The 13,711-nt window shown below is 38.9% G+C and overlaps 2 protein-coding genes across 2 annotated transcripts; one reads left to right on the top strand and one right to left on the bottom strand.

Moving 5' to 3' along the window:
- Positions 1 to 2,694: 2,694 nt before the first annotated feature.
- Positions 2,695 to 3,647, top strand: LOC108070815 (cuticle protein 1). Its single transcript, XM_017161415.2, has 2 exons — positions 2,695 to 2,849; positions 3,088 to 3,647. The coding sequence occupies exons 1-2, from the start codon at positions 2,835 to 2,837 to the stop codon at positions 3,562 to 3,564; spliced, it is 492 nt and encodes a 163-aa protein (XP_017016904.1). The 5' UTR covers positions 2,695 to 2,834; the 3' UTR covers positions 3,565 to 3,647.
- A 1,104-nt stretch (positions 3,648 to 4,751) lies between these two features.
- Positions 4,752 to 6,552, bottom strand: LOC108070816 (polyadenylate-binding protein 1-B). Its single transcript, XM_017161416.2, has 3 exons — positions 6,434 to 6,552; positions 5,633 to 5,694; positions 4,752 to 5,107 (listed from the first exon to the last, which is right to left on the bottom strand). The coding sequence occupies exons 1-3, from the start codon at positions 6,452 to 6,454 to the stop codon at positions 4,852 to 4,854; spliced, it is 339 nt and encodes a 112-aa protein (XP_017016905.1). The 5' UTR covers positions 6,455 to 6,552; the 3' UTR covers positions 4,752 to 4,851.
- Between the last annotated feature and the right edge of the window lie 7,159 nt (positions 6,553 to 13,711).

Below are 13,711 nucleotides of genomic sequence, written 5' to 3'. Positions count from 1 at the left end.
TTAAAGCACGCCGCGGCGTGTGACAAAAAAGGCAAGCCACTACCTGGCGATATCACTCCAGTGGCCGGCGGCAGCGATAGTTTACTTACTTACAAGCGCGAGAACACACACATGCCACTGCGCCGCCGCGACTCCAGACTAACACTGCATTATGCGAATGGTCAACAATTTCAATTTCGCTGGCTTTTATTTTGCTTTATTTAACTTTATTCTGTTTTTATTATTTTTTTCCGGGCCATTGATCAAGGCTAACGAGATCGATCGGCGCTGGCTGGTGGCCTGCCTGGCTGCCTGGCAATCTGGCGGTGCAGCAACGTAACATAACGCATTAGCCGGGCCAACACCAGCACTGCAGCGACCACCAGCGCCCACCTACACAGAGCAGAAATATTAACGAAATTGGCCATACATTTGCTTTTCTTTGTATAGCCAAAAATGTCTAGCTTTTAAATTTAAATATGATATTTCTGATTATTTTAATGATATTTATACAGAGTAGATGAAGTCTGCCTATTTTTTTTTATTTATATTATTGTTTAAAACACCTTTTATATTAACAAAACCCTGAATAAAAGTTTAAAAATTTTGGAATGACTATGAAAACCTTAATAAATATTCCTTACAATCTTACAATATGTAAATTAAAGGATATTTTTATTAAAATTAATGCTGTATTTGCTAAATTTGTTAAATATTATTCTAAAATTTTTTAAAGGTATAAAATAGTTTATTATTTTATTCATCAGGCCTATAAAATGATATAAAACACATTTACAATAACAAAAAATATAATTAATTACTAAAAAAATGTATAAACAATCCTGATTTACAAAATGCTTATAAGATACCAAGTTCTAATTCATTATTTTAATTATTTAATGGAAGTTCAATGATTTATTTCAATTTCATCTTATATTTTTAATACATTTTCAATACAATTACTTACAAATAATTTAATAAATAATTAATTTTAGTTTATATATCATTTCGAGCTGTGTATCACTAGGTGAGGGTGGTGCGACGGCTGCAGGAATGGGGATTGTGTGGATTGGACGGTGCCGCGCCCGCGCAAATTCCTGCCAATGGCTGGCGGCAAACACAAATTATAAGAATTAAACTAAATCTGTTACACCGTTGCCAACAATTGGGCACGTCTGTCCCCGAATCTAACATGTTCATATATGTGGTAGATATGTATGTTGGCCAGTCGTGTGCCGGCGACCCGGGGGCGCTGGGCGCTGCCTGATTATCTCATAATTTGTGTGTGTCTGTGCCAGTGCGATTTTCGCTCTTTTCCACGTAATTGAATTTCCCAACTGCCCCCAGGAAGTCGTCGTCGTCGTCGTCATTGTCTCTTGCTCTAGTGCGTAAGGCGGTTTTAATTTCAGTTTCACTGGCAAGCTGCGTGGTCTGCGGTCTGTATGGAGTGTGTGTGTGTGTGTGTGTGTGTGTATGTGGTGTGTGTTGGCCGATCTGAACGGCCGTCAACCTATACCGGGTTATCGGAAATAAAACTTGCAACGGAAAAATCTAAAACTAGGGACGGAATAACTAGAAATTAAATTCTAAAAGGAATTTTACAAAATTTTAGAAAATTAATTGAATCAAATAAAGATGTCACTTTCTTTTGAGAACCTTTAAAAAACCAAAAACGAATCGTTTTACTTATAAAAGGAGCAGCTAATTCGCTTTTCCCTATGAAAACTCATCAGTAAACTAGCTTTTATGATTCCTTCTCTGATTTATTTTAAAATAAACATGTGTTATAGATAGCGTTTATTATATATTTTTTCCCTGCCTCAACTTCGAACTTTATCTGCCTTTAACCCAGCCCTAGAACCTAGAAGTAAACCTCGGGCCGCCGCCTCTCGAATGCAATGGGATCTAGTGCAAGTTCGCTGCACCGAAACCCGTTTGCAATGACTCGGAGCACCGCTGCCTTCCGGGCAGGCAGACCGACGACGACGACATGTGGCAGTGGCATGCCAAGGCGATGCTTGGTGTTGCCAAGATCCGATGGCGACCTGTGTGTGCCTCTTACACGAACCAAACCGATCCTATTCAGTGCGAGCCAAGTGATTCACGAACTGATCCCCCTTGCTGGCTGGGCGGCTGGAAATCGAAAATTGGCCAAACGCCAACGCGGCTTTGTCAAAAAAACACACACCATATATAAGAGATTTCTATATATTTCTTTTTTGTCTTTTTTATTTCTGGCCAAAATGCAAGTTGGGGGCTTAGTTCATTGCTAATGACGGCATGTCGGTAACTCGATATAAGTGCACAGTCGTCTGTGTGTTTGCATAGTTGGGTGTTTAAGCATATTACCCCGTATATGTATATATATCTACATATATGACTTGGGTGTCTGTCTGTCTGTCCGCCGGCCCCGTTCGATTTATTTGTCCGCGCGCTCCGCAACAAAGACTCATAATAATCTGTTGGGCCAATCAAGTAAAATATGCGCGAGATCAGTCAACTACAAAAACAAAAGCAAAAGTCAAGCAAAGTAAAGCAACTGCAGCAGCAGCAGCAGCAGCAGCAGCAAAAGCAACAACCAAGGCAGCAGCAGCAGCAGCAACACCAAGAGCAATGAAAGTGAAACCGAGAGACTCTGACTGAGATTGAGACCTGGCCAAGAGTTGACTCGGTTCTAGCCAGCATTTCAGGCCAGCTATATAAGCTAGATGGCCGGGCTCGGCAGCAGCAGTGCAGCGCTGACCAGGAACCCAATTGGAAGTTTGAGCTACGACTTCATAGTCCAATTTGGCCAAGGATTACCATTACCACCCAAAACAGACCAACTCTAGCAACACCTGTACCCACTCAGCAACATGTTCTTTAAGCTGGTAAGTGGCCTTAGAGCCAGGCTCGGATCAAGGCTAACATCTCCTTCTTAAAGTCTAAACTCAAAAGTTATTTAAATATTTTTTAATTGGAGTAATTATTATAGAACAAGCAATGTTTTCAAGTGAACTAATTTGGAGGATATAAGTTTATGATGTTTAACCATATGTTAACCTTGCATAAGTTATATTCATAAATCCCTAGATAATCTTTTATTCTAATAATTTCCCCTTACTTCAGCTCCTCGCTACCCTCGTGGCTCTGGCTGTGGCCAAGCCTCAGCACCAACAGGCTGCCCAGTATCCGGCTGGTGTTAATCCCCAGGACTGCCCCGGTTTCCCCATCTGTGATAACGAGCGCCTGCACAATCCCCGGCCACAGTGGGGCGCCCCGCAGCCGCAGTGGAACCCCCAGCCGCAGCAGTGGAATCCTCAGCCACAGTGGAATCCCCAGCCCCAGCATCAGTGGAATCCCCAGCCTCAGCCCCAGTGGCAGCCGCAGCCCTCGTGGAATGCTGCTCCGGCTCCTGCTGCCGGCGGTGATAAGTATCCGGCTGGCATCAATCCTCAGACCTGTCCCAACTATCCGTACTGCGATGTGAATGCCGGACATGCCGGTGCCCCGGTGGCTGCTCCTCCACTACCGGGCTGGACAGAGCGTCTGTATCCCGCTGGAGTGTCGCCCCATGAGTGCCCCAACTTCCCGTACTGCCACTAGGGTGGGCGCAGCTTCCTCTAACATCATCCCCTTTCCCCCAGTTCTCAATTAGTGAACATTAATTTGAAATTCTTTGTTGTTGGCGCCGAAATAAATGCTAAATGTTGGTAAAAAAAACAAGATTTTAATTGAAATTGAGGGACAATTTAATGAAATTAGCTTACATATTAAATGATCTTCAAGTTTTCTTTCAAGAAAATTTCTAAGAAAAAAGGAAAGATACAGATAATGTTAAACGACCCTGAAATCCTTTCAAGGAAGTCAATCCTCATAAAGATCTTATTTAATTAAGAATTCCGTTTGTTTTAGGACCAGTTTTAAACGTGTTGAACTAGGAACTGCAAGTGGTACTAGTTAGACATGCTCCGCGCGGCGGTCATGCCACGAGAATGTGCCCTGCCACGCCTCTGACTTACAGCATTACGTGTGTGTGGGCCCTGGAGGAGTGGAGCGGATCGGACTGGACCGGATCGGGTCAGAAGGGAGCGGACGGACAGGCGGTCGACCTCAGTCGGAGCTGGTCCAGTGAGTGAGTGCTTTGTGAAAGTCGTTCTTGCAAAACTTCGGCTTAATTGCCGCCTTCGGGTTGGCACGGCACCAAGGTCAAGTGCAACTGCAAATTACAGGCTTGCAATGGGATTAACTAATGGAGCAATGATCCAATCGAAACTATCACATTCCCGGGCCAATTAACCAGTCTGTCCGGTGCGTGCAATCGAAATTGTATTTCATTTATAATCAATATGGCATTGCTCTGATTTTTTTCGGGGTATTATTATTAATTCTTTCGTGGGAAAAATAATATGAAATGGGGTTGTTATTTGGGAAGGTATTACTAAAGGAACTTTTCCGACTTTACATAAGGTAAATATATAAACAAAATTACTTTAAAGAGGTGAAATTGTTGTTAAAATATATGTGGAAATATATAAATAATAGGAGTTACAGGACCAAGGAAGTCATTCAAAAGGATGAAACAAGGAATGAATTGAAGTCCTGTCCTTACTTTCTTTTTAAGATTAATCCTAATCTTTTCTAGACCTAAGAACATCACTACATCTATTCTTAAATTACCCATTTACTAAATAATATAATGTACCATAATATTTCCAATCCTTCTTGTTTCAAAAACAAAACAAAACCGCTTCAGAACTTTTCTGTATACAGTCGAATTGTGATTTTATTTACAATCATTAACTTAGGCATTGTACAATATTTACAGGCTGGTTTTATTCATTGATTTACTGAGTGTGGGTGGGTCTTCAGACTGTGGGACTTACAGGTGGCTTACAGCCAGCCGTGTCCATGGTGGGAGCTCCAGCCATGATGATCGTGATGATCATCAAAGACATGGTGAATGGGCACCTCTTCGTGGTGGACATGATGGACGGGCACAGGAACCTCCTCGTGGTGGACATGATGGACTGGTACCTCCTTGTAGATGGGCACGGGAACGTGCTTTACCACCGGCACATGAATTTTCTGGACATGATGATGATGGACGGTGTGCACCTTGTAGGGAACGTGAATGGTGTGGTGTTCACTGTGGATCGGAAAAGTGAAATCGTTCAGATTATTGGCACCCAAAACACTGGACTTTGTGTGTGTGTGTGTGTGGCATATTAGCTAATCAGTTAGTTGAACTCGACGCCGTCTTGGCAGCCAATCGGAATTGGCAATTAGTCGCACAATTATGCGCGCATTACAAATGAATTAAATGCCAGTCGCAGCCTGTGAAATTCCTGAGGGGCGAGCCGCTGAGCCAAGATCGGCTAAGTTCAATGGTAGAGACTGCGATTGGAACGGTCCGCCGCCGGTCTAAGTGGTGCGAGCGTTTTGATTGCTCAATTCGATCGCATATTTTATATATATGTGTAGATATATATACCCATTGCTCGGCTCAATCGCAGCGTTTAAAAAGCCATGCGACCGCTCGTTAGCTTAGCATAAAGCGGGAAATGGCCATTTTTATCGATTCGCTTGGGTTATTTATGGATCAGTTCAGGTGCCGGAGATCGGTGGGAGATATATCCGTACTACATATCAGTACCTAGACACAAATACTTACTGTTTGCCAAAGAAGCCGGGATGGGGGGCGCAGTAGGCCACGGCAAAGAGGGCAACGAAGATCTGAAAGGGGATAAGGAAGTGTTTAGATCCGATTTAAGAGCCACAAATTAATATATATAATTAAGTTAAATGTGCAGTGAGCCAGATAACTGCGGTTGGTATTCGTTTAAGCTGTGTGGTTAGCTGAATTTATAACATTAAAGTCTTGCCAAGAGGTAATTTTAAATTAATTCTTATTTTAGAGAATTTATTAAGAGTGATTATAATTTTAAAAGGTTTTTGTTTCCCATTTTTAATTGTTTTTACTTGTAAAACATGGCTTTAAGACTTTAAGAGTTAAATATTAATAAGAAAAAACAAATCGAAAACAGTAACTTCTTTTTATCATTGTAAATATTAACTTTGTTGTTGAATGTAAGCTTTACAAATCTTGAATCTTATTTTATTTAAAATAAATCCATAAAGTTGTTAGTTGTTTTTATAAGAAACTCTTTTTAACGACTTGATTTAGCTCAAGTATTTTTTATTAACAAAAATTTTATTATAAGTTTAGTAGTTTTCTAATGTTAGATATTTTGTGATGATTATTTTGAATTATATTTTCAGTTTCTGGAAATTGTAATATTTGGATTATTTGTTGGTTTTTTTTTTGTTATAAAAGCTTTATGCTTTTTATTGTTTAGGTTTCTGTTCACAAAACCCCACTGGAATACAATATTTTTTTCAGTTCCATTCAGATTATTTTTAAAACAATTTTTAACACTTTGTTTTTTAACACCGATATCCTTTTAGCACTTACAAAGGCTTTGAGGGCGGACATTGTGGGCTGGCGTTTGATTTTTCTACACAAAGCAAATAATAAAACCGGAGCACTGTCAGGTGGTGACTGATAACCACAGGCTGCGACTCATCCATTTTATACACGGCGCCAGCACCGATTTTCGCCAACAGTCGACGCCGCTGCAGAAGAAAGACGTGAGCTTGGTGCAGCGGCAACAGCAACATGGCAACAAACACAACAGCAGCAGTAGCAGCAACGCCAACCAATCAACAGCAACGGCCAGCAACGAACAGAAAACAGCAACAGCAAAGCGACAATAACCATAACAGTGGACGTGGCCCGCTGTTGGCCATGTTAATAAACGTGTGTACATGTGGTTGACTCCTCGGTGGCTTCTGTTTACAACTCATCGGGGTTAAGACCCATCGGTTGGCCGAAAGGGGGTATGGTTACACGACAAGAAAATGTATGAAATACTTAAAAAACAGGAATAATATGTGAAATGTTTAATAAATTATATAAATAAATTAAATGAATAAATAAAATAAATTATATTTTATATAAAAACTAATAATAACCCAGTTTGAGGTAAATAAATTATGAGACAGTTATTATAAAATTAATATTCCATTAAAAAAATGTTTATAAAAATTAAAAATGATCAAATGGAAAATACTTTAAATGGTTAAATTCGATTAAAATGTATTAGAAAGGATTAAAATTTTTAATAGGTGTAAGGAAAAAATATTATTTTAAGACAGCAAGAATCAGCTTTGCATGAAAATGCTTTCTTTTGTGATTCTAAATTGTGGAAAAGTTTCGAAAAAATATGTATTATAACATTCTTAGTTCAATTTATAATGAATTCTAGAGATTCTTAATACATTTACATATGTAGCTTTCTTTTTTAGACTTTTGTAAATATCCCAGAACCATTTAAATTAATTTCTTTCTCTAGGTTTTAAAGTAGTTATCTTAATACGTATATTTTCTCCCAGTGCACGGTCAGTCTATGCTTCAGTTGTCTTATGACGCAGACGACAATCGAACTTTGACTCCACCGCAGTGCAGATCTCTGCTTTGTGTAATACAAAACAAATTACATTAATTTCATAATCATAATCACAAGACAACGAGGAGCGGGGCTAAAATCATTCCAAGTGACTGACCAAGTAGCACATATATTATTGCTGAATGGATCACTTAGCGGCCTTCCTCACAGGTAAAAAGTGAACGTGAGCCAAGACAAAGTTGTCACGCTAATAAAAAAAAAAAAAGAGACATATTTCTGGCCCTTCCATATCGCTCCGAAGACATCTCCGTCGAACGACCTTGAACGGGTTTTCTTTCGGCGGCTGATGGTGTCAATTAATATGGGTCAGCGTTGGAATTGCAGGAGTGAGATGTACCCACAAAAAAAGGAAATTAAATCACGACATGAAATCACGAAACACGTACGCCGTAAATTTGCAATAAAACGCATTTCGGGCAATTACTTAACAGTAACAGCTATGTGCCGGCTCTAATCAAGCAATGCATCACACGATTTTACAGAAATTCGATTTTGATTTGGAATTTGGAGTTTGATTTTGATTTTGTGGGGTTTTTCGGTTGATTCTATAATGCCCCTGACATAACATAAGCCAGCCAGCCAGTCAGCCAGCTGTTACGGTTGCAACTGGTTGTTGCAAGTCCCTGTTAAATCGAGTGTTAAGAGCTCTCAAGACTTTAACCCATTTCAAACTAAAGAGGAGTTTCTTTTATTGTTGTGAGTATTTCTTAATTTATACAGTTTTCGAGAGTTGTTTACACTTAAAGGTAGTATATAAGGCAGAAAGTCTAAGTTTGGTTAGTGTTAGTTGGTTAGTTACTCAAGTTATTTGTGAAATTACTAACTAATTCCAAACAATTAGTCAAGCGAATGATTACTGGGATTATTAATGCTTGAATTTCAACTAAATATTAGCGGATAAGTGATTTTTTTTGTATATCTACTCTTTATTAAAACCTCTTTTTAATTTAATTTTAAGCTATATTAAAAGTTTAGGAAATTAATTAAATTTTTGTCATTTTAAACACTTAACTTTGGTATGCCACACTGCATACTTTTAAAGCTAAACTCAACTTGCTTGCCATATATGGCCTGTAATGGGTTAAACTATCACTATCTCTTTGCTATTTTCACAGTGAGTGTCTTTGTTTATTGGTGTATAAGTAGGCCAGTATGCTTTTTCTGCGTTTGAGGGCGCACCACTGACATCCTGCCCCTGCCACCGGCCCCGACTTGGCTTCGACTTGGCTCCAGCTCACCAACTCACCGGGATGTTATTGCATTTGCGGCAAATTGCTCGTTTTAGACATGCCAAATTGCATAATGGATATTTGTTTGTGTGATAAATATGCCACGGCTGCTGGCTGCCACGCCCCTCTGCCTCCGGACCATGCGTGCCCATTGGCAAAATATACCAAAGAAAAAAAAAACCCAAACAATAATCCGCCGCTGGCTGTGCGCCGCACTGGATGATTACTTTCGCTTTCTGCGAACGCCGCTCGCGAATCCCGGGATCTCTGCATGCAAAAATACTTCCTGCTAGGTGAGTTTTGATTTCTATGAATGTGGACCACACAAAAAACAGTTGGACCGAGTCCGAAAAGGTACACGGAGAGATATGAGGATCTATAAAGATGGTAAGGAAGATAATGGAGGTTAGTTATTACGATTTTTCTTGGGTCGATAATTCAACAGTTAAATAGTCAGTGAGATGATAATTAGAGAATTGAATGAATAATAAGAATTTAAAAAATTTTAGATGATAAATTAGAGGCTCTTAGGAACTAGGAGTGTATTAGACTCTTATCAAAATATTCCCTATGATATAAAGTAGAGCTTGTATATTTGACTTAACCCATTTAAACTTAATACTTAATATTACTGAGCTCATATTTATCATAAATAGTTTCCCATTTAGTTCAAACATTTCTCTCTGTGTAATAGGATCTGCCATTTAGCCAAAGTCGAACAGCTGGCCACTAGACTCTGTCTTACACACAGAAACCCACCCAGACGCCGATGCAGACCCAATGGCTCACTCAGCACCAACCATGATGTAAACCACGCCAAGTGCTCGTCGTTATGCAGATATGAAAAAATATATATATACAAATAAAGCAAAACGATATAGCCAAACGATATACATGGCCACAAACCAATGCTATCTAATTGGACAGCGGAACATGGCCGGCTGATCAGTCAATTGGTTTAACATGACGGGACATAAATCGGTGGAGTGCTAGACAAATCGTTTTGTGATAAAACCAAATTAGATTGATATGAGATAACTGTCTCATAATTCAAGCCAACGAGGTACGAATAGAGCATGATGTGTGACAGGTAAGTTTCATTCGGTCTTTAAGTTATTTTTCCCTTAAATGTAATCCCTTGTTGAAATCAATTATTTCATATATTATTGCTTTATTATGATTGCATTTTAGTGATTAAATAGTTTTTTGTAATAAGCATTACATTAAATGTGTCTGGTTGTTAAGTGTATAATGAGCTATTAGCTTGAGTAGGCCCTTAAAACTATTGAAATGCCAAGTGAATGGTGGAAAAAAAATTTGGTAAGCGGTATAACGTAATATAGTATACCTAAACGCATTCGAGTGGCTTACAATTTTTAATAATTTTTATTTATATTTAAATAAAATCAAAACAATTGCACTTGATATAAAAAACTAGCTCTGATTATGTTAATTTCACATAAAAATTCTATAGAAACTACCAAAAACTAAAAAGAAACCCTATACTCCCCCAGTTATCACCTTACTTTCATCTACAGCACAGCATGAGTTATTTTTATTAAGTCATGTTCCCTTGAATTTGCATATCCGTGCGACTAAACCAAGTTTTGGATAAACGACTTTGGTACGTGTTATCAGTGGAGGGCTTCCTGCTGGCCCACAACTGCCAATCAGCCAGCTTTTTGACGCCGATTTATGTGACCCGAGCCACGCCGAAAAATGGTTTACCCAATCGTTGTGGATTACATGACGCCGGCTTGGAGGAGTTGTTGGATTTCCTGTGGAACGGCGCACAGTAGCGCCTCTCGAACAAAAGCCGTTGCAAAAATCGAAAAAGTCATAATCGCAAAATCGATTTAAACCATAAGAAATCGACAGAGAATTTCCCAAGGATTCCGAATCTTTAACCAAAAAAATTTTCAGATTTTTTTTGAGGAAGATATGAGCATTCAAAGTCGAAATTGTTTTCCGTGTATGCGTCATACAACAAAAAATTTGTAAATTAGTCGACTTTCAGGTAATATTACACAAAAACTACATAACCAATGGTCTTGATTTTTCTTTTAAAAGACAGGTATATTCATTACCTCTTATTCAAATTAAAAAAAGGGTAGTTTTGTGTGGGCTTGTACAGGTAAATCGCTACCTGCCAGGTGTCCATTTTTTTCACCTTTTTCTGGCTAAAGTAGTCTATAACTTCTGAAGCTGCCCAGAGCCGGCGACTACACTATGACTATGCACTGCGTGTGTCTTTCCTGAATCAGAATCCGTTTAGAAAGTCTGCGTCCAGCTGCGACTCTGGCATTGCGAAGCAAAACACTGAAACAACTCAGGGTAAAATATACCAAAATACCGACACGATTTCATACAAACCAACAAAAAATACTAACTGTAGCGCTCACGGTTCTGTGGCGGTTAAACTTAGAACAAAAAAAAATTTTTTTTTTCAGTTTTCAAATTATTTTTATTTAAGCAAATACATTAAAATAAAGATAAAAAATTAAATAAAAAATATTTTAAAAAAATTGTCTTCATTGAGAAATAAATATTTCTTTACTTTGATACCCTTTAAAAAGGCGAATGAGTGGGCGTGGCAGATTTTCCAATACATATGTTAATTTTACAACAATTACCTGTCAAATGGCGTTTAAATTATTTAGTTATCTTGTTTTGTTCACAAGTTATGATTTTTGCAACGTTAAATGAGAAAAGGCGCTACTGTGCGGCGGTGGCTATTGGGTCGCCATCGATCTCTGTACTTTTAGACACGGCCAAATAAAAATTGAAATTTCCACGCAGATACGCTAGAGACGTGGTCAAACATCGGGCTCGGTTTAGCCTCACCCACTTGGCAGGCAAAGAGCGTTCGCCAAAAGCGCCGAATCGCCGATCGCCACCGAATGGTTGGATGAATTTTGATGCGTTTGCGATTTGGGTCTTTGATAGGGTCGAGGGACAAGTGCCAAGCAAAAGACTCTATTGTATGCCATATATATCGGATATGTGGAGCAGCCCCCACCAAACCAATAATTGTGCAATGCCAATGCGAGCCTTCTATTTTGGCCATTTGAGTGTTGGCTCTGAGACGGTGTAGACTTGACCTGCTTGCGGGAGGTGGTAGCTTTGTTATGAGTGATACAAAATTGTTAAGAATATTGAAAGCCTGGGAATTCTCTAAAAGGAGTTGCTCTGATTCTTAAGAAGCTCCTTGACCTAATTAATACTTTTAAAATTATTTTCATAGGTTTATATCGTCACTGAAGCAGATTTTTGTATCTTTGTATGATTATACGGAGTCAGCGTTTAATAACGTTTTATTAACCACTACTTACCAAATTTATTAACCCAAAAATAAGTAAAATTGTTAAGGGTCCATTCTGGTTAGTTGGGCCAAAAAATAGGCCATTTTCAGAAATTTGTTGTGGACAAACGAAAAGACATAGAAAGTTCAAACTTGTCACATATATTTATCATAGTTTAAAGATTATTTAGCAAAATTTTCAAAAATTTTTAGAGCATGTCCTGAAGCAGGACACAGGGCGACGTAAGCCCATGCCCAAAAAAGGCACCCCTCTGGCGACCATCCTGCAGGACGTAAAAATCGACTGAAACAAAAAATTCAAATATGTTCTTGTTTTGTATGAATGTGGTTATGGAATAGGCTACTTTTTTTAAAATTGAATAAAAAATAAGAAAATGGCGGCGCCTCAAAAATTTTTTTTCGTTTTTTTGAAAAATTTCCTTACTTTTTTGTTGAGTAAAAATCCAATGTTTAAGCTATCAATATAATTGTAGCCTATTCCATGGACACGTTAATTAAGCGTATTTAAAAAAAAAATCATTAAGATTCGTTAAAAATTGACTGAGATATTATGGTCGCCAGCCCGAAAAATGTAGTTTTCCAGAAAACGCGTTTAAAGTTTTATGTTTGCTCTGTAGCTGCTTTGAGTCGGCCGGTTCGGAGGCTCATAGCTTTTAAACTATTACGTATTTCGATTTGATCTTTTAGTATGATATTCTACACACTTAAAGCTATCGAAAAATGCAAAAAAAAAAAAATTCTATTTTTTTTTTCAACTAACCAGAATGGACCCTTAAGTAATTAATTTCCTATATGCAAATTTTTCGTTTTATGTTAATTATACTTCGGGCAATCCCCAAAACTCTTCGATAATTGGCCAAGGGGCGTAGCCTTTGATGCGACTTAGAATTCCTCCGAGTTCCTGGTATGCAAATGAGCTTGCCAAATGAGCTCATCTCCGCATTCAGTGAATTCCACTCCGAATCTCAGTCCGAGTTCGAATTAGATTCCGAATCAGGGTTCAACCTCCTGAATCTGCCAAGATCGACGCTGACTGCGACTGAGACTGCGACTTTGCGCATGCGCAGTGGCAGATTTCGGAGTCGATGGCGATGGGCGCTGATGAAGAACAACCCCGGCCTGAATTAGACGACGCCAGCGAGCATGACAAGGTCGGCACTTAAAGGTGTCGCCAATTATGCGCCACCCAACTCCCTCCCCCTTCACCCATCATTATCATCATCATTGCCCTGGGTTTCCCCATCTTTTCAAAAACCTCTTTTTCGAGCTTTTTACAAAAACTGGCTCAAATTAACGCTTGAGCTAAAAAAAAACAACCTAGTGCACTCGTGGGCAGCTGGGTGTCCGTTAAATTTGAATTTCACACCGCTTAGCGCGGTCAGCAAGGCGGAAAGAAAACTCTCCGAGCTTCAAACTCAAAAACTACAGCTTGGATTCTTAGATTTCTTGGCCTGAGTTTTTGGTTCTGATTCGATTACTCCACTAATTCCCGGCTTCCAAGAGTTCTGTCTCTAATTGCATCAAGAGAAACACATAACACACAAGCAATAATCACGCGAAGCTGAATGAATATACTTTTAGGGGTATATGAGCTATGGGAAGGAGTATGTATGGTTTTTAAATCATCAAAAATAAGCTAAAATAAAGTTGAATTCACAGTTTTATATTGGTTT

The sequence above is a fragment of the Drosophila kikkawai genome, chromosome 2R (genome assembly GCF_030179895.1).
Source record: "Drosophila kikkawai strain 14028-0561.14 chromosome 2R, DkikHiC1v2, whole genome shotgun sequence".
In the NCBI taxonomy this organism is placed as follows: Eukaryota; Metazoa; Arthropoda; class Insecta; order Diptera; family Drosophilidae; genus Drosophila; species Drosophila kikkawai.
Note: the sequence above shows the minus strand (reverse complement) of the source record. Positions and strands in the feature narration are given on the sequence as shown.